Genomic DNA, 25,259 nt, shown 5'->3' on the forward strand with positions numbered 1-25,259 from the left:
CGGGACCCCTCGGTGCGGAGCGCGGCGAGGAGATGCGCAGGGGCGGCGGGCTGCGCCGCGGCGCTCAGCCCCTCTAGGCTCGCCCATGGAGCACCCCGCGGAGCCCCGGCCGCCGTCGGACTCCCCACGCCGTACGTATCCCCGCCGCGGCCCCCCCGCGGCGGCGGGGCTGTCTGCGGGGCGCGGGGGCGGAGGAGGGCTGGGGCTGGGGCTGGGGGTCCGCGCCCGTCGGGGCGCCCCGGGGCGCGGCCCCGGCCCGGGGCAAGGCGCGGCGCGCCCTAGGAGCGGCAGAGGGAGGTGGGCGCTTGTGGGGGTAGGCAGAGCCTGCTCGGGGGTCCCAGAGGCGAAGCTCTTCGCCTCGGCTTGAAGCGCCCAGGAGCATCCGGAGCCCCGATCCCCGCGCCTCCTGCCCCTTCTCCCCCCTCCGGCGCCGCTCCGCTCTCCAGCGCGCTGCCGGGGCTCCGCGGCCAAGTGGCGGGCGGCTGCCGCCCGGTCCCCGCCGAGGGCGCGCAGGCAGGCAGGGCAGGGCTGGCGGTGGCACCCCCGGGCCGTCCCAGCCCACACCACGGGGCTCTCCCGCCCAGTAAAAGGACTGAGCGCCGGGGAGCGCTGCCTACAGGCGCTCTGCAGCCAGCCCGGACCGTGCGATCACTTTGCTCTGACGCTGGATTAACTAGATTTTAATCGTTTTTTGTTTCCCCCACCCCCATCCACACACCCCATCTCCTCCTTCTCTCCCGCCCCCCCTTCCCTACACACCTCTCTTCCCCCCTTGTCTCGAGCCTAACCTTGTCTTGTGGTCATGGGGTCTATAATTTCATTTTTGTCTAGGCTAGTGAGAGCTCTGCTTGTTCTGTAAAGTGGATGTCAGGTGGATCTATGTTCTGGAAGGAACAAAGAGGCAGCGAAGGCAGCGCGGGGGAAGTTTGAGCGGCGAGGATGCAGGCTGTGTACTGGTACGCGGTCCTTCTGCTGCAGCCCACCCTCTACCTGGTGAGTGCCCCCGGCCCCTCGCACGGGCCGGGGAGGGGGGAGCTCGGCGGGGAGGAGGGCACCAGCCTGGCGGAGAACGAGCGAACTCACGGCCACTACCGGCGCCCCGCAGCCAGCCCTGCCCCGTCCTCCCGGGGTCGGGCCGAGGCCGGGGCGGGGAGGCGCGGGGCTCGGCCGGGAGCTCTCGGCGGGGCGCGGGGCGGGCAGACCTGTAACTTCTCCTCCGCGGGGAAGGGGCGCGCCGCCGGGCGGGAGCAGGGTCGGGGGCTCCCCGGTGCCACCTCCCGGGCCGGGTCCCCCGGTGCCTGCGGGGGCACCGGAGCGCCGCTGCGGGGGCGCCCGCCCAGGCTGTGGGCTGGAGGCAACTTCTTGCCCTCTGCTCCCCCCTGAGGGTGGGACCCCCTCCGGAAGGGGACCCCTCCCAGGGTGCCACTACGGGCGGCGCGGCGGAGGCGTGCAGGCACAGCTAGTGACAATACTAGCAGTGACAAGCACAGCTAGTATTTTCCGCGTGAAGTGTCATTGACTTTCGTAGCAAATCTCCTTTAAGATTACCGGGGGAGCACGAGTAAACAGCGGCGTTATCTCCTTTAACACACACTTTATTCCCTCTACGACCGCAAGGAACAAAAACAAGGCAGGCTGCTCCTTTGTCGCCCGTACCTTCCCTCGCCTGCGATGCGTTGAGCAGGCAAACGCTTGGCGGGAGCTCGTCCCGTGGCGGCGGGGGAAGAGAAAGCCCCTTTTCCAGGAGGGCGGCCGAGAGAAGCACCCCGGAGCCCGTGCCGGGGGAGGCGACGGCCCGGCCCCCGGCCCCCGGCCCCCGGCTCCGGCTCCGGCTCCGGCTCCGCGGCCGCCGGGCGCTGCCTGCGCCGCCGCTGCCTGCGCTGGCGCGGGCGCGCCGCCTGGGGGCGCTGCGGGGCAGCGCGGCGCGGCTGAGCGCGGCCGGGCGCGGGCAGCCAATCCCGAGCGGGCCTGGGCCAGGGGGGCGGGGGCAGGCGGGCGGCGCGCTCCTCCCGCGGCCGCGCAGCGCCCAGCGCGGCCGCGCAGCGCCGGGGGTCGCGCCCGTTCCCCCCGGCCCGGCCCGGCCCGGCCCGCCCGACGCGGCTCCCGCCTGGGGGCCCCTGCCCTCGCCGGCCGGTGCCACGTCTGCCGCGGGCGCCTCTCCTCCCCGCGAATTTTATAGCCGGGGGTGGGTGGGTGGGGGGGAAGCGGGGAGAGAAGTGCGTGGCAAATAATCTATCAAAAAGCCGGAGCGAGATCGATACGTAGTGTTAAATTTTAAATGTGTTTGCTGGCAGTTAAACTGCTCTCGACTCATTACAACAACAGTGCTGGATTTATTCTAATGCGCTGCAGTCTGAACAACAAGCGCATTAATTCTCCTTTAATTGTAAACTGGGAGCATTTGAAAACCATTCAGTGTGCAAATTATGCTGATTCAATTACCGTTTAGTTACAGACTTCATTACCTGAATGCTTTTTTTTTTTGCCTTTTTTTTTTTTTCTTTCCGAGGGCTTGGCATTGCAGAGTAAAGGAGACGATTTTCCAGTTTCCCTCGAAACAATGCGAAATATGATACAAAAAAACCCAAACAAACCAAACCCAAACCCGGAATAAAAGACAAGCTAGGGGGAGGGGATGCGCTCTTCGGCTGGGCTGTGTCTTCTGCCAAAACACTCGGGGGGATCCAAAGGATTTCCCTGTCTAACCCAATTCTTCTTTCTAAGTCGATACTTCACGTTTATGCCAATCTCTCCCTATTCTCTGTATTTTAGGGAGTGACTGTGAAAGTTTGCATTAGGCCATCGCGTGATAATAAACTGTTTATTAGCATCGAAGCAAGAAGTTCTGATTAAAGCTTTAATGCGGTGCCACAAACCAGCAAGGTGCAGCACTTTGTTGCGCCTATCCGTGTGTGCGCCTCGCTCTGCGTGGGCTAGAGCAGTTTCAATTAGGAATTAAATTTTCAGTACACAACCTGTTAGGAAGGGTAAATGAAACGGCAGCACAACCAGCTTCATATCGAGTTTGTTAAAAAAGCCTATTAACCCCTCTTTTTGAGAAGGGTTAATAATATAGGGGAGAGGGAAGACAGCCTGTTTCCCCTCTGCCTTAGCTGGGGGGTATTCGGTGATGGTGAACAGCCGCAGTGAGGCTGGGCTGCCTCGAAGTTACCCTGTTACAGACACTCGCTGGCTTGTAATTTCTCTTTACCCAGCAAACCACTGCTCTTTTTTGTTTTTTTTTTTTTTGTTTGTTTGTTTTCTTTTCCCCCACCGTTAAAGCTCTTCCTTAATGAAATATTGGAAAAAAAAGTGCTTCTTCTTTTCTCCCCTTTTTTAATAGAGCCATATGCCATCCAGCCTTATTGCCTGAAATTTATAGAGGTCACGGCCGACCAGAACGAGTAGGAATTTTGCTGGGATAGAGACGGTTCGCTGTATTATGTTTATTGATAAGAACATTAATTAGGCTCTGTGAGACATGCATTTTCTCCTTGTTTCGAGCTGTGCAGTGTATTGAAAATGTTATATTTGATTTGCAGTGGAAGTGCATTTCCTTTGGCCTAAACGGATAACTTAGTACTTATTTGGCAGAATTAGGAGTTAACCTTTAAAGGCTTGCAGTGATTTTGTTTCTTCAGATTTAGAGAGCTGCAGAAAGTGTTCAAACAGCTACACTCGGTCTTACTTACCACAAGACTCCACTTCACCACTGTTTTTTCGAAAGCATCTTAGTCCTATTCTAATGGATAATGTTTTCTTAACTAACAGTGCTGTGCCGAGCTCAAAATCGTCGTTAAGGAGGCACGCAAATACTAAGAAAGAAAAAACCACCCGGAGATCGTAGACTTTTAGGTTTGAGCTCTGTCTGTTTATAAGGACACCGGGGTTTTACACCACTCCCTTAATGGAAACCTTCTCGTTTAATTCCTGCCTTGTTGCCGGTGAATTTCCAGCCCGACACCACAGGACAATAAAACGCCAGGCTGTTCCTTTTCATTTCTTTCTTTTTGCCTGGGTGGAAGCAACATGCTGTAGAAGCGACTACAAAACGCGCGGGCTGCTGGCAAAGACGGCGAGGATCCTAACTAGTTATTTCTCAGTGGGACAGGTCAAGGATGGCCCAAAAGGAGGAGGCAGATCGTTTCCGTACCGGCTGCTAAGGAGACCCTCCGTGGGGGGGGACCGGCGGGCTGCTGGCCGGCAGCTCCCGGCGGCGGCGGGCGCTCGCCCCGTCCTGCCGCTCCGCGGCCGCCGGCCAGCTCCTGCGCACCCCTCCGGCAAAGTCGGGGCGCCGGGCGGCAAAATGCCTTGCAGGTTGCAGGATTTTACCCCCCCAACGTGTTCACGGGCTCTGCCTTCGCACGCTCTAGAGGGAACTTCCCGCACGGTACAAGCGAGGAGTGAGAACGTGCACCGGTTTTGCGGGGATCACCCGGGCTTGAAGAGACTTCAGCTCACTACTTAGGTACTCCTTACCCGGAGTAGCGGGTACGGAACTAAAACCAGTCGGAGTGTTGCGTTGCGTGCTGCTAGGGTAAGGATCCCTCCCCCCTCAGCCCACCCGGCTCGTTGTCTTTCCCCAGCAAAGTGTTTCTTTCACCGGTGGGTTTGTAAATTAGGATGTAGAGCAGAGCTGAGTGGCAGAGCGTTTTAACTCCGTGCGGAATTGAAGCAGCGCAAGAGCAAATGGAGGGGTGATTTTTCACCCCCCGACGAGGGCTGCGAGCAGGTTGTTTCGTGGGGGGAGCTTCTCTGCGCGGCGCTTTGTCAGAGAAGTACAACTGCGGGGCTGCGGGGGCACCTTGCTTTACAGGGCGATGGCATCGGCTAAGGGGCTTGGAAACAGCCTGCTAACCTCCTCCCCGGGCCGGGCTGGGATTTTAAGGTCTGTTCCACACCGTCACTGTAGTTTGGAGGCCTTCTGACAGCCGAGCGGAGCTTTCCTGCAAAAATGGTGTGAATAATAGAGATTTAAAATTGTCCTCAGCGGTGGCACACTTGGCACGGTGTTTGCTGAGGGGGTAAACAGGGGGTTAGTGGCTCCAGAGTTTGTGTACATTTAATTTCGCTCTGTGTCGCATTGTTTGCGGTCATTTCACCCCGGTTAATGAAAGCTGCGGAGAACGTGAAGAGATATCACGTGCCGGTGAAGATAGGTTGATTTTTTCCCTTCTTTCTTTTTTTAAAGATAGTTGCTGATTGTGTCCTACTTTGTCATGGGAGGGAAAAAAACCCCCTCTGTAGGCAGCGAAGATAAAAGAAAACAAAAAACAAAAGAGAGAGAAGGCATTGTCCTATCATAATCACCACCCACAGTGTTTTCTCAGAGGCACTTGGTGCTGAAAGCGGTCGGGTATTGCTTTTTGCCCCCCAAATAAGCGATTTCTTGCAATTTTCAGTTTGACGTCGAAGGCGGGGAGGGGGGGAGAGCGTTTGGCGCGGAGGGAGAGAGGTTGCTTCTTGTGCGAGAGAGTTTACGTAGCCTTGAGACGATCCCGCTCCCTCTTTCTAAAGGAGTTTGAGAGACGCTTTCGCGGTGGTGTAGGGGGAATAATTACCCTTTCGGAAGGTAAGGCACGGGAATAGCAACCGGTCTCGGATCTCGTGTAGCCGAAACAAACTTATCTGAGCGCTAGTTTTTTTTGTTAAGCGGAGGACGGTGCAACATTTTCGGGGCTTCCTTCCTTCCTAACCACCAGGGACCTGTGCTAGGAGTTTAAAAAGGGGTTTCCCCGCACTGCAATTTCTTTTTCCTGGTGCTTAGTACACACTATTTTCATTTCTTAAATCGCTGGAGAAAGCAGTCTGGAATAGGTTTCACCTTTTAGGGAGGCACCTGAATATAATCCAATATCCCCGCCTGTCTTTGACTAGCCAAATCTTCCAAGTCGGTACCTGGAGGTATCCATTTTAAGCTGTTTAATATTTCCCTGCATCTCTAACCCGCCATTTTAATTAACAAAAAGCCAATTTCCCAGTCGTCTTGGAAAGTGCGGTGAAGCAGGTTAAGAAACCAATTGCTCGGAATAGCCAGCACTTGGAGAAAATGAATGTGAGCCATCCTTCCCTCCCTAGGATTGGCTTCTGTTCTCCCGATTGGGCTTGTGTGAAGTTATGCTGTAATTTATCAGATAGTTTAACTCCCAACTCGCTCTTCTTGTAAGTCAGCATTAAACCACCTCCTGGGTGCTTTGTAAATACAGCTTTAGCATTTTTTTCATGCAGCAGATTGACATGTTGACGATTCTGCTTTAAGGAATGTGACAATAAAGTGGAAAACCAAAGGCTGGCAAGCACTTCATCAAGGATAAAAAGGTTCTGCTGTAAGGATGTCACTCAATTTATTGTGAAAGTCGAATGAATTACGTTTAATGAAAGTGCTCCCCAGATGAATATTACCAGCAATTTCCTGAGTTGGCTCTGTCAGGTTGATATGAGGAAATGCCAACCCATATCAAAAAAGATCTCCAATCTCAATTACTATGCAAGCTTTCGAAGAGCTCCTTTTTATTGACATGATATATATTGGCGGGTTCTCAATGCTGTGGAAACTGCTCTCTGTTCAACAGGACAGCACATTTCCTAGTTTATTGTTTAACCCTACGTTTTTCTGGCTGTTTAAACTTCTGCGAGTGCCCTTCTTTTGGAGGGGAAACACCTCTCATCCTCCTTCCCTTTCCGTGACCTAGAGAGACCAAAGCTGTGTGTCTGGCAGAGAGCAGGGGCGATGCTCATTGCAGGAAGTTTGTTCAGCCTGGATGGACAAAGCCGAAGGTCAAGAGAAATAACTCGGCTGAGACAAGAGCGTTGGATCCCCTCATTTTCAGTGTATTTCTAGGCGACAATCCAGAGCACGGTAATGTTTGTTACGACTAGCAATCCCAAGATTCCCGCCCTTTCTTCCTCATTCCTCTAGGGCTGCTTTGGGCAAATTAGAAATTCACTAAGCCCGAGAAGGGAGAGAAAAGCTCTTATGTCCCCTCATCTACATAAGAATTGACGTCGTGAGAGGCTTTTCTGTTCTATTTTAACTACTATGACACTGGTCGGTGTTTAGGAATACAGCTTCTTTTCCCAGAATCCATCTTGCTGGGCTTGTTTGTGATTAAAGGAGGGATGCATTCAGCTTTCTTCTACCACTTCCCCCTTCTCTTTCAATTTTTAAATCGAAGAGGAGAGAGAAAGAGACGGTATTGAAGGACAACCGGGAGGTGCTCGCTACTCTGCAGCAGGACGGGGACATGGGCGCCTTCACACGTGGAGCTGCGCTCCCTGCATGCAGCATTAAAGAGGAAGCAGAAAGAGCTTGTCCTTATCACATGTCGGCTTAGTTTGGGTTCCCATTTTCCTGTTCGTTACTGGATCCGCGTCTAAAACTTTCTTCAGTGCACGATTACTCCACGTGATTTTTAATTTTTTTTTTTTTTAGTGTGTTTTTTCCCCCCCTCTGTCGGAGGTGCTGAATGTTTCGAGCCGCGGAAGGCTAGTGCAAGCGCTGCAGGGGGAGGGGACAAGGGCTTGCAGGCGGCCTGGGACAAGGCTGCCTTTGAGGTGCCCTGCCCCGCGGCTGCCGCGCCGCGCCCAGCCGCTCCGGCCCCGGCCCGGGGCTGGCGCCCCCGCCTCGGCCGCCGCCGGCAGCGCCGGCCCCGCGCCGCGCCGCGCAGCACCTGGGAGAGCTCCCGGGACGGGCGGGCAGCGCCGCCAGCACCGCGGACAGCGCCCGGGCCCGCGCCGCCCCGCTGCCGCCCCGCTGCCGCCGCGCTGCCGCCCCGGCGGGAAGCCCCGCCAGCGCCGTTCGCTGTGCGCTGCCGGGGACCACGCCGGCCCTTGGGAACTCCTCTTTCATGGACGCCCTGTCCCGGGCTGGTCAATGTTTCGGGCCACTGCTGCTCAGACCTCACCCGAAACCCGCTGTGGATTTGGGGTTGGGCTGCCTGCGCTAGTTTTCCTGAAGGAACAGGCAGACGGGCGGACAAGCAGATCGATGTATTTGCTGTTGCTGCAGACTGGCTTTCTTTTAATGGCGAAGCAGCCGCTTTATTTTCTGGGGAAAAACTGACCAGAGGGGCAATATGTGAGTGTGGAAGGGAACAGGGATGGGATCTTGGATTTAATAATCTAAAATCCCTGTCAGGATGAGCCTGGGGATCAGAAAAGCTCTTCTGGGATGCTCGGGTTTGTCTCATTCCATCCCAGGGCCACAGCATCTTCTCCTTTTGGAAAGAGGCCAGAGACAACCGAGAGTGTTGGAGTCAAAACGGGCTGTGGGACACCGTTTACACTGAGGCGTGAGAGCAGGGAGTGATTAATTAATAATGACACTTCCCATCCCCTGGGTCATGGCAGGAGTGGCTCTCAGACATAGTTGATGTCATTTTCGACATAGTGTCACTCTGAGACACCTGTGAGGGGCAGCCAGATCTCACTCCCTCCACTTGCTTGTGTCCCGACAGCCAGGGCTCGGGGTATCTCCCACCTCCTTCCTTGCTTTCAAGAGGAGATAATCACAGGCAAGTGCCTCCACCTCTGTAAATCCCCGCTCACTATTGACAGAGCTGTCCTCTAGAGGTCTGCTGCCTGAAAAGCACTTGTCAATGAAACACTGACTTTTGACAAGGCAGGTGTAAGTGGATGACGGATGGAGAGTCCTTTGATAAAGGAATGTGATGGGAATTGACTGGGCTGAGAGGAAAAACAACCCACAATCCCCACCAACCCTCCAGGCAAAACCGTAAGCCATTTATTCCTGATCCATATTCTCCCATTAACATCAGTAGCGGTTGTGATGCTTTTGCTAGATGTGAACATTTTCCAGTCCCTTTTGATTACACCATGTCCCCATGCGTGGTGCCTGGAAACTGTATTGTCTGCTTCAGAGATATTGCTTTTATCTTCCAAATGCCACCCTCATTAATGTCAGTGTCTTGCAGTCCAACTAGTGACAAATGTCTCAGGAACGTTCATCTGCCTTGCACACTGAATCCATCTCTCCAGGTGCCCTGTCTTTTCCTCTCCAAGGGGTAGTTTAGTAATATTTTCTTCCTTGCCCTCTGTGTCTGCTGTGAAATGATTTCTCCACTAGTTGGTCTCTGTCCCGTCTGTTTACGTGTTCCGTTAGAGAGGGGATTGCTCCCACGGCTCCCCTTTTGGTGAGCCCTGGAACAGGCTGCTTGAACCTGCTCAGGTGCGAGATTCTGGGCCTCCACAATATACCCATCTCCCCCCTCCGGACAGATGAGACCCAAACAACATGTGGCAGAGCAGTCCTCAGGTGGAGATGCCACTGTCTATCCCAGGAGCAGCAAGAACAAGTATTCGTGCAGAGCTTCTTGGTCTAAGGAGAAAGAGCCCTGGACTGACTCAGCAGATCCAAGAATTGGAAACAAGCTGAAACAAGAGAGGTTCAGACTGGATTTAAGGAGAAAAAAAAAGTGAACCATGAAGGCAATCATGCAGTAGAACAGGTTGCTCAGAGAGCAACAACATGTTTACGTGTTTTTGCCAGTGCCCTCTGCGGTATCACCTCTCCTGTTAATCTGTTTCATCACTTCGATGACAGGTTGACCAGTGTGTAGAAAGATAATCTGCTCTTTCCACATCTGCAGATTGTTTAAAGGGGAGAAATTAGGCTTTTTTGCTTTCTGGGAGCCTACCAAATGATAATGATACTAGTACCCTATTTTCCTCAAATTTCATTTTCTAATCTAGACTTGATGCAAAAACTAAAGAACAAAGAGTCTGGTTGTTTCTTTGTGTGTGTAGCACAGTTGTTTCTTATTGTGTATGCCTGTGATTGTTCTGGGTTTTTTTCTGAACTTTTGAAAAACTGATAAGTAAAATATACCTGTGTTATTTCTTTGTATATTTCCTTAAACTTTGGTGATTGCTGTACAAGATCCCTAGGCTCAGCAGATTCCTTTTAGCAGCAGAGCTGACAGCCAACATAATAGCAGGAAAGAAGTGATCTAGTAGCCTCAGCTCTTGGAACCACCTGTAATTAAAATATGACATATATATTTATATATATTATATATATGCAAATTAGAGATATTAAATTTATCTAATTTATTTAGGAAGAAAAGTAAAGAGTCACTTAAAATCTAACTAATACAGCATCCTTGGTTGAAAAACAGAAGATACTACTTTCTTTCCTAGTTAGAACATCTGATGCTTTGATCCAGAAATCCCTGAAGTGGTGATTTCTGACAATTCCAGTAGTTTTGGATCTGGCCCTATGAGTATAGTGCTTCTGCCTGATACTGCACACCTACGTCAGAACTAACATAAGTAACATTACAAATGTTTAGTGACTAACATGTCTTATGCCCCTGCCCCTCCTGCCCTCCCCCCCCATGTCAGTCCTGCATTATGTGGGAGTTAATTTTCAGGTGGCACAGTATTTCCTGCATTTGTCTGAGGTGCATATGAGCTACTGGGTAAAAGGGAAAAGGAAAAAAAAGAAGACACACTCTAGCCATATATTGAGAGCACTGTTGAAAAACAAAGGCCCCTATACAGCAGATCCTATGGCCTGATCCTGCAGTGTTATACAAGACAGGATTCCTATGTAAATCAATGGTTTACTTGTGCGAGGAGGACAGATTCTGTCTCCTGTTGAAGATTAAGCAAGTAGATCTTTTCTATCACTGAGAATTGCTTGTCATTATTCAGATGCCACTTCAAATTGAAAGTGTAATTGGCAGCTCTTAAAAAATTTGAACTAATGGAATTTCTGTCATGGATAGTTCAGACCACCTGTACCATAATATTTATCTGCACACTCATTTTTATAGGCCATTCTTGATTGAACTTTAGAAAAACAATTCTTCTGCTAGGCTATTTTGTCAAGAAATGTTGTCGTAGGCCTTCAGGTATATAAAACTGCTTATATAAAATTAATAGACTGCTTTTTATATTTACAATCTCATCCATAGCATTTGAGGTTTTGCAAAAGAAGGCATGGACTTAAAATAGGAATAATATTAAAGCTGTGTCCTCGTGGTTGTTGCACAGTCAATAGCAATACTGTAAAATATTGGTCTGTTTAAAATCAGAAGGTTAGTATGTAATTTGACTAATTTAGAGTAATTTCTCTTGTCACTTTCTGCAGCTACTCTGTATTGCATACAGAGTTTTTTCTTAATGTTTATGTGGGGAATGCTTTGAACCTTGAGAAGATTTTGTAAGCAATATTGCTAGGTAAAACATAGCAATAATACTGTAGCTTTATGGAGGACAGTTGCTGAGTGAACAGATCTTTAAAGAGCAGGGAAATAATAAGGAGTACAAATACAGAGATGTGACATAAAAGATGTGCATAATAGATAGTACATCAAAACCTTCACCATTAAAAAAGATGGGCTCCATCCTGCTGCCTTCATCTGTAATGGATATTACCTTAACAAGGCCCACAATTTTATATTCCTACTTATTTCTTCTCCCTGCTTCCACAAACAATCCCATTTACTTAATTGGCTTGCCTGTAGTACATGGTAGTGTAGTACATGTTGCAAACAGAGGTGCGAGAGCATGACCCTTTAGTAACACTACTTGCTAATATCTGAATTATAAAACATTGGGATTTTGAGTAGTTACTTGCACAAAGAATATCCTCAGCTTCAGTGGAGCCACTTCTGTGAGTGACCACTTGGAGTGAGTAAGGAATGACATTGTCTGGCCTTTGATAAGACAGTGCTCTGTGTGAATCCTCTGTATCTTCAGCTTCTTTCTACTGAGTCAAATGGTGGTATCTCTGGCTGTGTACCTCCTTCCTCTGTGAGCAGCTCTGCTGGCTGTACTAGCACTAGTCATTGCAATAAGATACTGTCCCACAGAATTATAAATATATCAGAAATATATCAGAAACTGATATATTATAAATATATCAGTTTGTGTTTGCACCTTAAATGCACAGAATATTTGCTGGCTAGAGCAGAGTGTGAGTCTTGGAAAAGTTATTGGGTGGATTAGCAGATTGTAATGATATGGTTCAGTCTGTCAGTGTAATGCAATCCAAATGAATATGGAAATGTGTGACTAAGTACATTAAAGGAGGTGCGAGTGTTGCTTTTATTCTTCACAATTTATAGAATATTCTGAAATTGTGGGGTTGTAGCAGACACTTCAGAGTAGATGCCAATGGTTTGCAACTGCTTTTTAGAAGCAAAACACAAGTTTAACTGAAGTCAGGAGATTCCCTCACATATGCTTCAGTGCTTTACTGAACTAGGACCATAAGAAAGCGGATGCAGTATGGCTTTTGCATTTCTGTTTTTAGGATATAAAATTTTCTTCTTCCATGCCAGAAAAGATCACACATCTATATCTTTAGAAATGTTACAAAGTGATGTTTTTGCCAAGAACTTGCAGAATTTACCTCTGGGCTACTTGGGCTCTATTACAGTATTATGCTTATAACCAAGCATTACATTACCTGCCATCCCTTATGCTAAACATATTTGCTTTATTATTATTGGATAATAAATAATTGGATAATAAAAAATTATCCATTAATTATTGGATAATAGTTTTTTTTCCTTAATTCTGAATCTTTGGAATCATGATTTGTGACTTATTCTGACTACTGATTCATCTTCTGAAGAAATAGTCTGCAAAGTATCTTTATCTTTGAAATGAAACTGAAGTTAAGCTTTTCAAATAGATAATTCATTTGTCCTTTCTTTTTTTTTTGATAAATGTGTTTTTGAAGTATTCAGACACCACCACTTACTGTTTTCTAGAATTACAAAGAGATGCAAATGGTGGCATATCTGAGAAAGCCATGTGTGGCCTGTATGCAATATTATATCTGTGCTCTAGATTTGAAGTCTATCTGCTACTGATGTACATTTTTTGAAGACCACTGCAGATTTTTTTTTCCTTTCAGAAGAAAAATGTACTTCAATGATGACCATGTAAGGCAAAAAATGTACCCTTATTTATTCTTCCACAAGAAACTTGCATGTTGATTCAAGACCGTTCAGACTCATGAGAACTTTGCCATTGATTTCTCTGGTCGTAAAATGGTGTCCTTAGCTTGATAAATATTTCCATCTTTATAAGGTGGTTGGGAATTATATTTAATTACATTTTAGCTTGAGTTGCTTTGTATGAATTGGCTATTCATAGCTAGCACAGGAAGGAAGAAGTAAGCATTTCTAATAAACGTGAAAGAATACGTATGTATGGCTATATGGTATTCATAGCCTTTGGTCCGGGCAACTTAGTCTCCTGTAAAGTTAAAAAGAGCTGAGTGGGCTCTATACACTTTCATTTCTAGCGTTGTTTCTGTCATTGTGGTATGCTTTAGTAAATTTACCCCAAAGAATGTTGTCCTGTCTTTGGTCTGCCATGAGACCCTTTCTTTAGATCCAAGTCCTTTTGTTCTCTGGCAAAAGGCTCAATGGCTAGAGTACTCCTTCACCTAGAGTAATGACTATGTGATTTGTCCCTAAACTTTCATGTTTTGTTTTATCCAAGTGGCACAGTGTTAGTCATCTATGTTTGGCAAAAAAAATGAGCCTGTGCTGCCAGCCGTTATAGGTGGATGATTTGCTTTAGCTCAACAGGTGGAGCTGTGACTTCGCTAGCCTGTTGATTCAGGCTAAAATTCAACTAGCTGGACAGGTCTCTGACTCAATTTTGCTCACGTATTTTACATTCCCTAAATTTGCACCTACATTTCCATTGCTCATGGAAAGCTTTTAACCTCCTGACCTGTAAACACTTCAGGTGATGAAAGGCATATGCGCTCACGTATTCATCAGGAAAAGTTGTTCATTGGTGGGAATGTGATGATTCTAGGGGGCTGCTATGGAAATTTTTTTCTACCCCAGCTTTGCATATTAATGGAGAAATTAGACTGAGTTTAAGACAGTATTTCCACTTAGCCCTCTTTGAGTATGGTCCACATTGCATGGGGACCATTAAAATTAATCCCTGAATTTTAGGAATCTTATGTGCCCTGCATTTTTGTTAGGACCTCAAAGACTGTAGAAATGTTTGGCATAATTCTCTCTTCAGCATCTTTAGAAAAGGCTAGCTACAGTGGATTTATGTTAATAACTTATGTAAAAATAGCAAACTCACTGCTTGTACATCCTATAATTCTCATTTCACAGACTGCTTGCAGCTCCTATGGGCCATGGTCCATGTTGCCCTTTTTTCCTTGATTTCGCTGCAGCTGATCACGTGGTGGTTGGAGTAATGGATGAAGGATCATTCTGTGTTGGGAAAACATATCACAGAAAAACATGGGAGTGGCTTGAAATGAGTTGGGATAATAGCATGAGGATCCACCTATAAAAGTTCTTGCTCCTCAGAAGCTTTCAATTCCCCTGTATTCTCATCCTTTTTATTCATTTTTCAACACACACCTGTGTAAACTTGTTTTGTCTGATGAATGTTTAGAGAAGGATTGTTTCCATATGGATTTGTGCATCCCTTGGTAAGTCAGTGCTTCAAACATAATACTAGATGTTCACTAATCACATCAGAAGTGTTCCTGATACTACACTTACAGTGGTAAAGTCAATTAGGGGAACAAAGACAATACTAACTGAAGATTTCAAGTCACACCACCTCCAGTAAAGAAATAATCACTGTGATTAGATGAAGCAAAGAGCTCCCAAACAAACTTCAGACTAAAATATGCTGAAACATTCACTGAATGCTTATGAATAAAAAAAGCAGAATTCAAAATGGAAGAGGCTATTTCATGAACAGTAATGTAGGGTAAATTAATCAAATAAATTGTTTGCTATTAATAATGTGACCAGCTACAGTCAGATTCCAATAAATATGCCCAGTGGGGATGGAAAATCTACCCAACTGAAATTACATTGATAAATTTATCCTAGTTTCCAATGCCTTCTGAGTATGTATTTAGGAAACAAAAGCTGTCATAAAGATAGCCTGACAGAAAATGGACTCAACTATCTTTTTAATTGAGATAGTTGTCTTTGACAATGAAAGTAATTTTCAGATTATTTAAGGATGTTAAATGTATCACTGCTTAGGTAGAGAATTCTTAGCAGAAATGTCAGCATAAAAGTGACCTCCAATGGTTATAAAAATAAACTTGAGGTTATGCTTTTTTGTTTGTTTTCATGATAAGTAAACATGATATGGGAGCTACCTTTTTTAAAAATCACATGGTTTGACCTGTTTAGTACCTAAGGAATGTTTGCTATGGTCACCTCTAGTTTTGCTAGAGGACTCATTGGGAATGGTAGGGAATGCATATTATTAGCTGTCATGCCTGAAGAAACAGGAGGTTCATCTTTAATGAAGTCTTGTTGGTTCTAAAATATGAACGAGTCACTGAAGTTGCATAGAAATAAGTACAGTAATCAAAAGGCAATCCCAGCGCAAATTCCTTCTTAGAAATCAAAACAAAATCTCAAAGAAAGCAGAATCTGAATAAAGATTCATCGTGTCCCAATTGCTTAGCTTTCACAGTCTTTTCTCCTTTGATGTCTATTTCTCCAAGAGTCTGTCTCCTCTAAGGCTGGACCTCTGTTTCATTCTTGGCTACTCAAGAATCATTTACACAGCACCTCCATTACTACTGACTGAGTCAGTGTTACCCACAAACCTAAGACTGACTTCAGTCACAGGCTTTGTTCAAGGCTGAACTCTCCACTTAGGGTTCTTTTTGCTCATATAGTATTACTGCCATTGAGCACAGTAAAGACACATTGCAAATGTCCAATGAAATGACTGTGCAGAAAGTTTCTTTTACATGCAATATTCTTTATTCTTCATCTTTGTTGTCTTGTATCATAGCTTCTAGCTTTAATTGGTTAACTACTTCATATTCAATTACTTCATAATTACTTCATGTCAACCATGCACTCAAGCTCTGGCTTTCTTTAGTGCTTTCTTTCAGTTCATGACAGTCTGAATATCATCTTTGGACATTTTTCAGTGTGCATGTCCTCACTGTACAGTACCTTTTCCATGGCTGATATAAGTCAGACCATAGCAATCTTGTTTTGATCATCCTGGGCTCAGCTGTCAGCTTCAGTCACACATTCAAGCATCCTATTAGTCAGTTGTAAGACGCTAACAACATGTAGCTAAGCTCTTCTCCCAGATAAATGACTGCACCTCACATTCAGCTATCACTTACAACAGAATTAATATCAGCTGTGATAATTAGACTTCTGGGTTATTTTTGAGCTTAAATGCCACTACTGCAGCCTAAAATACCATAACTTCTCTAGTAATCATGCTCTTGACTCACAGAATCACATGAAAGCAAAAAATAGGGCAGTGCTGGCTATTGGGAAGTAGTTCCAGCTGGGTCTGTAACACTCTAGACTTACAAAAGATATGGTGGGGTCATAGCACTTTTCCACTCTCCATTTCCTTCATCCGCCATCCATATTTTTCTCATCAGCCTAGTGGCTGAAACCCTTGCTATGGATTTAAGAGATTCAATCTCTTCCTCTGCTTCAGGAAATGTAAACTCAAAACTTACAATTCTGAGATAATTGCTTTAACCACTGCCCAGTGTAATAATCTGGAGAATTTTCTTGATTTTGCTTGTTAATTTTATTCTGCTTGGTTTGATACACTCAGGTACTCCCTCACTCAGGAAACAGGATCTCCTCGTAGGTAAGTTCTGAGACATTTGTGGTATTAAGTCTTTCTCTCTTGCTCTTTGGCCCTATGCGTACGACTTTATTCATAGTGGAAGCACTTCAGATTTTGAGAGCCCTATATCAGAAAAAAGCTTTATTCTGATGTGAAAGAAATTCCTGAACCAGAAAGCTGGAATTATGTTGCCTTGCTAACTCTATCCATTGGGCGTATTAGCAACAGTAAAATAAGGTGCCTAATTCTAGGAGCAGTTTATGCCTTGCAGATGTCAGGAAGTGTTTAAGTTAATTCCTTGTCTTCCTTTGGTTGCTTAGTTTGGACAGTTTAGTAGCTTCTGTGAATTATACTTTCAGGAAACTTCTCCCAGCAGAGGTATGTGGGTATCTAATTCCAGGTTATGAACTCTAACAGGTCCTTGGGACAGAGAGAGTGAGCACTTCATTGTAGTATAGGCACCTTCTGGATCTAACCTGGAGGATCTTCCAAAATTGCTAATACTAAGCATAAGCAGTCTTATGCTTTGCTGTTTTTAATCTGCTTGCCGGACCTCTTCTATCTTCACAGCTACATCCAAGTCCAATTCTTGTCCTTATATTGTAAAAAACCTGTGTCAGTCAATTAACATAGCACAGTTAATTAATTACTTCTAGAAAGCTGTTTATGTGCCCAAGATCCTGAAGGCTTTTCTTTTTCCCTAAGAGCAATACTCGTGGTTAGCCATGGGTGTATCTTGTTAGCCTGAAACAAGTTACCGATTTGCAGGCCACTACCCTCACTCCCTGTCCATTATTTTTAAGCTCATAATTGGCTTTGTTTAATGATTTGTATCTATCACTCCCCATAAAAATCTATCAACAAACTACTGCATGCTCTCTTTATGTCTAGCCACCTCTCCATCCTCAATGCACCAGCAGGAACTGTCAGTAAAAGGATAGGAGAACTTGGCTCCAGCATCTTATTTTATTGGTCTAGGACATCAGGAGCAAGGATTGCAGGGATGTTCTAGCTTGGCATGTCTAGCTTTATGGGCTGAAGAAAGAGAACTCTGTTTTGCAGAGCTGAAACATGTATTGGTTATTCCACGCAAATAGCTCTGAGGGTTGAAGCATGTAAAGAATATTAGGCATTTTTAGCTGTAAAAGCTAAAAGGTGAGCTGAGGTGCTTCTGGGAAGAAGTAGTTAAGAGTTGAGATTAAAAACACCCAACAAACTAGACTAGCTTTGAATGGGCATTTTGGGAATTGTAAAAATTATATACCTGACAAAAAGGCCATGCCCTACCACACTTCAAAGGTTTTTCTTTCTCCAAAAAGGCAACATTAGGACTTCTCAAAGAACTGTTTTTTTCAAAGCAAGGTATGTTTTCCTGTAATCTTGTTCTCTAAACCATTTTGTGTTAAACTTTCCACAAAGACTAAACAAATATTGAGGCAGATACCTTGCAGGGAAAATTTTACTCCAAGTGGTTAGAGTTCAGCAAACTTATAAGCAACTGAAAAAAGGTCTTATTATGGGAAGTTTCAGGCAACCTTAATCATAGCCATTGCTACCAGAACCATCTATAATTTATAGACACGTGTACCCTCCTAGGTGCTCAGTGTGACAGTACTTTCCAAAATGGTGTTATCCTATAAATACCTTTTGCGCTTTTTTTAACCTTGTACTTTGGAGAATCTGGAAGTGTTAAACAGAATAGTTAGAAGAATGCAGTTATTGTTATTATTTATAATTTCTTTATAACACTGCCTACTATATAGTGGTTACAGACCAGACCTTTAGTAATAACTTTTTCATCATGAGGTGCTTAGAAAGGGCAGAGGAAATGTTGGGATGTAATGGATAGATTTATTTTTTTAAATGTTTTTTTTTTTTTAATTAAAAGTGGCAGCCACATTTGGTATGCATAGAATGAAAACTGCTGTTCTTTAAATACTTAAATGTGCAGATTGTATCAAATTATACATAGCTTTATTTTCTAAATATACTGTTCAGGAAGTATAGACATTATAGTGCTGTTGGTCCAGAAGGGTGTGATATATTTCTTTTCGAATAAGGCTTTTTCACCCTGCCATCTCTTTATGGGTAGACCTTTTTAATCTGTACAGCTGACACATGTAGCTTGTTATAGCAGCTCAAACATAATTAGTGATCAGTTTGTGCAGAAACAGCTAAGGGACAAAGAAACAGTCTCTCATTATTTCTTATTTCTCCATCTTAAGGAGATTTTTCAACTGGTAAATGAAAATAGATCACCAGTGCCACCAGATCTGGGTGAAATGTACTGGTAGCACAATTAAGAAAGTCTTGCTTCATTTCAGGCTACATGTGACCTTGGGAGAGCTCAGTTATGCCTTGGGACAAAAAAATTTAATGTTTCATTTTGTAGCGGTACCATCTTTTACCTTTATGTGGATTTAAAAATGTAAATAAAATTGCTTTCTGTCAATGGTATATGTCAAGGTCACAGTCATATTCACCACGAGAATTCAAACTGCCATTTGACCCATCATTGGTTCAGTAGATAACAATGCATTCTATTCACTTCCAGTAATCTAATTTGTAAGCATTTTATAGCCCAATGTTTTATGCCTAGTTGCTAAAAAATAAGAAATAAACCTTTGAGCACTTCATTGCAGATTTATTTACAGAATAACTGTGTATCAAATAGAGAAGTTTTTTATAATGCCAGGACATCTTGTATCACAGTCTTACTTGCAAAAATGGCAAGACTGAGTACTATAAAAGATAGGAGGAATGACTAGCAAAAGAGTTCAAGGGCTCTCAGATAGTTTTACTTTTAACTTCTATGTGCTTATCTCACGCAATTCTCTCACAGATCATCTTTGTGGCAGCCTTGGCATAAATTGTACTCTTCTAAAATTGAAAACAAACAAAAGCCACTGTGCCTGCTGTTTAGAGGTGGGGATGGATAAAAACAGTTTTAATTTAGATGATATGGTATAAATGGGATTTTTCTAGTTTTGGCAATGCAAGACTTGGGAATAAGTGTTTGCCACAATGCAGACTACCCAAGTGCCTGCAGATTTCTCTCTGGATATCGGGAACATTTGTTGGCCAGAGCTTCAGCCGGTATTAAGTCCGGATGGTTCCCTTGATCTGGCCATATGTGACTATACATACCTTCTGCTGTTGCTTCCTCTCTTGGCTAGCAGACCAATTGTTCTGAAAGTGTGTAAGCTGTCATGCTCTGAGACAGAAACAAACCCTTAAATGTGAAATCCTAGCGTGAGACTTTCCTACATGCAACTAATTCTGCATTTGCTCAGTACAAAAAATAGATATTCCTTTCACTGGAATGTGAACAATATCTTATTCTTAAATATTTCTGTGCTGCATTATTTAGAGCTTCCTTAGAAACACCTGATACTGGCCATAGGTAGAATCAGGACACTAGATGAGGTGAACTGATCTGGCCATTACTTTGTTTCTGTATCAAGCGGAACACACTGAATACACGTTACCATGAGATTATCTCCACCTATTTGAGAGTAACTGGTGAAAGCTAACCACTGTTAGACTCTACAAACACTTTATGGCAACAGAATTGTGATGGAAACCACTTCCTAAACTCCCCCTAGATATCCATGGGTCTCTAACAAGATCTGACTTCAGTATTAAGTGAAGACACTGTGGACTAAATTTTTACAAAAATATTCTTAAGTCTTCTGTGGTGGGATTTCATATAGCTTCTTATATTAGGAACAGAAGGAGTTGTCACTATGGCTGGTAGTGGGGAACTCAGCACCTCTCAAAGTAGAGGAGATATCTGTAAAGAGTTACTGTTACTGTAGAGAACATACTTGCGGCTCTTTCTTAAAACACAACTGCATAGCCAGATGCAGACAACTATGTGCTTGGTTAGCCTATCTTTTGAGCTAGGGGAACAGGAAGCATCCCTAATCCTGAACGTATGTAGCTGAGTTAGGAATCACAGTATTTGAGCAAAGAAGTCCTTCCTCTTAGATGGACTATTAGTATGGGTGTAGCTGTGCGCAAATGTAAATGGTTTTAGCTTGGAAATTGCTCACATACAGGTAAAGAAATGCACTGTATTTGACCACACAGATACATTCTTGGTGAGTTCTGTCCTGAAACTCAGCATAAATGAACAAGATGAATGTTGTATCTGAGACACAGGAGTAGAAGGTCCATCTTTCTGAAATTGTCTCATCCTTCCTCTTTCAACTACTTTTCTTGATCTTTGCTTACAAAGGTATTTCTAGGCTCAGTAAGGGATATGAGGGCAGTGTTTATTTGCAGTATTTGCAGTAAGTCTCAGCTTGAAGGAAAATATGTGAAAGCAAGCCCATGAGTCTAAAGGAAATGGTTCTTGTGTTTATTAACCAAGAGGGAATATTTTTCAGAATGGATGTGTTTAGAAGGAGTTTCCTGTTAAGCTCAATGAGATCTAAGAATATGTGCTGACTATAACCAGGATTACTACATGGTTTGGAGAAGTAAAGCTTGTTTTGATTTTTTTTTTCTTTTGCCTTTTATGTCAGCCCTCTGAGGAAAAGTACAAGCAGAAGAGAGCCCTAAGGGTTATAAACTGTACTCTCAACGTATTATAAAAAGCAGTAAATGTGGGAAGAAAAGTATATCGTTGCCTATGCTAGACATAGTCTGATCTAAAGCCCATCAATGAAATAACTGGGCATTTTTCCAGCTGCCTCCAGACAAGTTTAACAAAGTCATCCACCCACAGATTTCGGAGCTTTGTAAAAAGTAAAAAAAAACCCAATACCCTCTCCCCCCGCTCCCCAACAAAAAAACTCACAACAAACAAATCAGAAGTGCAGGGGAGTAAAAGGTGCTACCCATTTTGGTCACCTCTAGTTTTAGATGTTCAACTCCAAGCACCTACATCACTTGTCTGACTGACTAACCACAAGGACACTGGTGGTGCAGTTGGAGGTGGAAAGCAGTTCTCTGCAAGACACGCTCTAACCACAGGCACTCAATGTAAACAGTAATGCTAAATACTGAGTGGGGCATCATACTACAGCTACAGCGTCTCTGTGTGAGGCAATTGTCCTATCTGCCATAAACAAGGACATTCATATATAACTAGGAATACTTCACCAATTCAGAACAATTAATGGTATGATAGCTCAACACATTTAATCTTTAATTGAAGTTGCAGACCTTATGAAAAAATAAAACAGTGAGGCAGAAATAGCAGAAAAATATATTGATTTGTCAGTAATTGATTTTTTTTTTTTTTAAAAACAAAACACCGCATGAATCCTGCTCTCATTATGCCATCTCAGATTGACGTTTTGGGATATTATGTGCTTTTGCAACTAACTCATCTGTAATAAAAGCCCCAGAGCAGAGAAATATAACTCAGAAAAGGATTTAAAAGCACCAAACAAAACTGAACTCCTCCTGATGCTTTAGAAAGCTATTCATAGCTCATCAACATTGATAGAGGCCTACCAGAAGAATGGTGAACAATCCCCCTTCTTGGTATTAGCAGAGCTGTGCCATAACCTTTAGCTGCCAAAAGGTTTTGCTGTGTCTCACCTAGCTTGAATAGCTGGGCTGAGCTCTGTGCAAGTCTTTACACATTACTTATGTGTTTTATATATTATTTTGAAGATAATAGCAAATAAACCAAAGGCTCTTCGCACATGTGTCCATTGTATCATTGCAAATAAATCCAGGCTGAGTTTTAGTGTTAATTATTAAATTGTTCACTACTATGATGAAGAGGAATTGCTTGACGTCACTTTTTTCTGATATGGAAACCCTGTTAGTGTCAGTCAAGCAAAACACCAAAGCATGTGCTGAACTCTGAATATGCAACACAGGTTGCAGTGAGACTTTTCACATGCTTAAACCTTTGCTTCCATCCTCTGCTGGAATGAGGCATATGTCCTGCAAGCGTATCTCTGAGTACTGTAAAAATGGACTTAAGGCTAAATTCTTGTACTACCAGTGAGTTAATATTAAAATGAATTAAAATTTTCTATCTGAAAGATTACATTGTAATACATTTCTTAATATAATACTGCCTCATTTTTTTCTACTTGCTAAACACCTGAGCAGTGCCAAAGTTCACATGACAAATCACTGCCTGAATTGTGTACAACTCGTGAGGCAATAGCCTGAGGATTTAAACTAGAAAAGAGAACTAACAAAGATAACTGTTTATTATTTTATGTTGTGTCTTACATCTTTGTTACCTAGCTTACTGATGTCTATCTGATACATGAGGGATAAAGATGATTTTGTATGGTACAGAGGCTGAGGATCTTTGTCTTTTAGCAAGGGCCACAGACGATTTAGGTACTATCCAAAACAATGTTTAAGTAGCATAAACGAATGGTAAGGGGTTGGCTTTCTAGCTAGTCTTCACTTATAGTGGATACCGAGAAATAATTCAGCTCTCAGGTGCTTGGAAGTAAATACTTATCTGGTATCAGTAAAACCAGCTGTAATACAGTTTTAATGCTAAGCCTATTGTAAATTTTAAGCTATTGAAATAGCAGAAAAAATGGTGGAATGACCTTGTGTTACACATTGGTGAAAGTAAGAGGTCTATTTCACTTGTGGTCAGAGGTCTGGCAGAGGTCAGAGTTCTGTTTGGCTATTGGTTTTCTAATGTAAACTCTGGTACATACTACAAAATAACCCTGCTCAGTGCTGGAGAAAGCTGATTGTCCACTACTTGGTAGGAGATTATGGGGAGAGTCCTTGGTTACGCTACCCAGAGTCTCATCTGAGACTATCTGCTGCAGCTAGAGCCTACCTCATCCCCACAGTTGGACAAGATGTGTCTGGGGTTCTCAGTTTAGACAGAAAACATCTTTCTGCCTTACATGCTTTTGCTGATGATGCTGGCCAAATGTTGAGAAAAACGTAGCCCAGATTTGCCTACCAGCTCTGCTGCAAACCTTTAACATCAGACAGTTACAGTGGCTTTTGGTGGTCAGCACAACATGCATAAGTATGCATGGCATTACTTTGACTTCCCACAGTTAGCACACAGGTCTGTGGCTGCTTCTGCTTGGTCCTGCCTCTGCTTACCTCACATGTCAACCAGTGGAACCAGTCCTAGCTTTATTCATGCACGTACCAGTGTTGTCCATGGCCAGCCTGCACCCACACTTAAGCAAAAATCAATCAGGAGCTTGGCTGCACCTCCCTCCACGTGGCTCCTCTCCTCCCTTCCTGGGGCTTTCAGGAATACTGTGCTGGTTTTGGCTGGGATGGAGTTGATTTTCTTTATAGTGGCTGGTATGGGGCTATGTTTTGGATTTGTGCTGAAAACAGTGTTGATAACACACTGATGTTTTAGTTGCTGCTGCACTCGTCAAGGACTTTTCAGCTTCCCATGCTCTGCCAGGTGCACAAGAAGTTGGGAGGGGGCACAGCCAGGACAGTTGATCCAAACTGCCCAAAGGGCTATTCCATACCATATGGCGTCATGCTCAGTATATAAAGCTGGGGAAGAAGAAGGAAGGGGGGGACATTCGGAGTGATGGCGTTTGTCTTCCCAAGTAACCATTACGCGTGATGGAGCCCTGCTTTCCTGGAGATGGCTGAACACCTGCCTGCCCATGGGAAGGAGTGAATGAATTCCTTGTTTTGCTTTGCTTGCGTGCGTGGCTTTTGCTTTCCCTATTAAACTGTCCTTATCTCAGCCCATGAGTTTTCTCACTTTTACTCTTCTGATTCTCTTCCCCCATCCCACCGGGGAGGAGCGAGTGAGCGGCTGTGTGGGGATTAGTTGCCGGCTCAGGCTAAACCACGACGAATACATATACAGAATGGTTTAATTTGGTACAGTAGAGGACACTTGTGTAGGGAGTGAATGCACTCCACGTGTGCATATTTGTACAAATTCCCATATTAGTCTGTTTGCTTTAGCATAAATACTCATGCAGAAGACAAAATGTGAGTGACACCTGGAAAGATTCATGACCTACTTGATCCAGTAGTAATGGTTTCCCAGAAAGTTCATTGTGATGATGGATGCCACATCTCTGCTTCTGTGATTATCCTAGTCTCAGTTACACTTGCACATTCTCTGAATCAGCATCCTGGGCTATGGCTATGCATCTGGCAGCTGAAGGGACTAAAAATCAAGATTGTAATCTGTGAAAGATGTGAAAATCTGTGTAATCTGTACAAGATTACAAGATCAGGTATGCACATATTTGGGTTGGCCTTGCTCCTCCCCTGTTTCAGGTTCTGCTCTCTCACCCTCTCCCCTGCTTGCTCTTCTTGGGTAACCATCTGTTGCTACTCTATGTGGCCATTGTCTGTGCATTGGGATGCCTTAGATTTATCCTCTCTTTCATTGTTGTGTGGGGGAGGAAGAACCCTGCCCACAACTTAAGCCACCCAAGTGAATCCTATCAAGTCCTGGGAACAGGCATGTGAGAAAAGGACTGCCTGTGAAGGTGGCTCAAGCACAGGGCCAGACTTGAATTGGCCCAGGTGTTGAGCGTTGGAAGGATGTGGTGAGTGAGTGCAGAGGTTGGTAAGGAAGGCTGTGTAGCTTAAAGAATGTGTTTTCATGTGCTGGTTTTTATTGGGGATTTTCCTATTAGAAAGTGGGCTGCCTTGCATTTTTTTTATCCAGATTACTGTGCATGATTGCTTGGTCAGATGGTAACTGG

At 44.6% G+C, this 25,259-nt stretch overlaps 1 protein-coding gene across 1 annotated transcript in view; it reads left to right on the forward strand.

Moving 5' to 3' along the window:
* The first annotated feature begins 939 nt into the window (after positions 1 to 939).
* The window catches only part of NXPH1 (neurexophilin 1), a 141,276-nt gene continuing 116,956 nt past the window's right edge, over positions 940 to 25,259 (forward strand). The window contains exon 1 of the mRNA XM_075495537.1: positions 940 to 993. Coding sequence (XP_075351652.1) covers positions 940 to 993 — 54 coding nt within the window. The remainder of the gene's footprint in view (positions 994 to 25,259) is intronic.

The sequence above is a fragment of the Mycteria americana genome, chromosome 2 (genome assembly GCF_035582795.1).
Source record: "Mycteria americana isolate JAX WOST 10 ecotype Jacksonville Zoo and Gardens chromosome 2, USCA_MyAme_1.0, whole genome shotgun sequence".
Lineage (NCBI taxonomy): Eukaryota > Metazoa > Chordata > Aves > Ciconiiformes > Ciconiidae > Mycteria > Mycteria americana.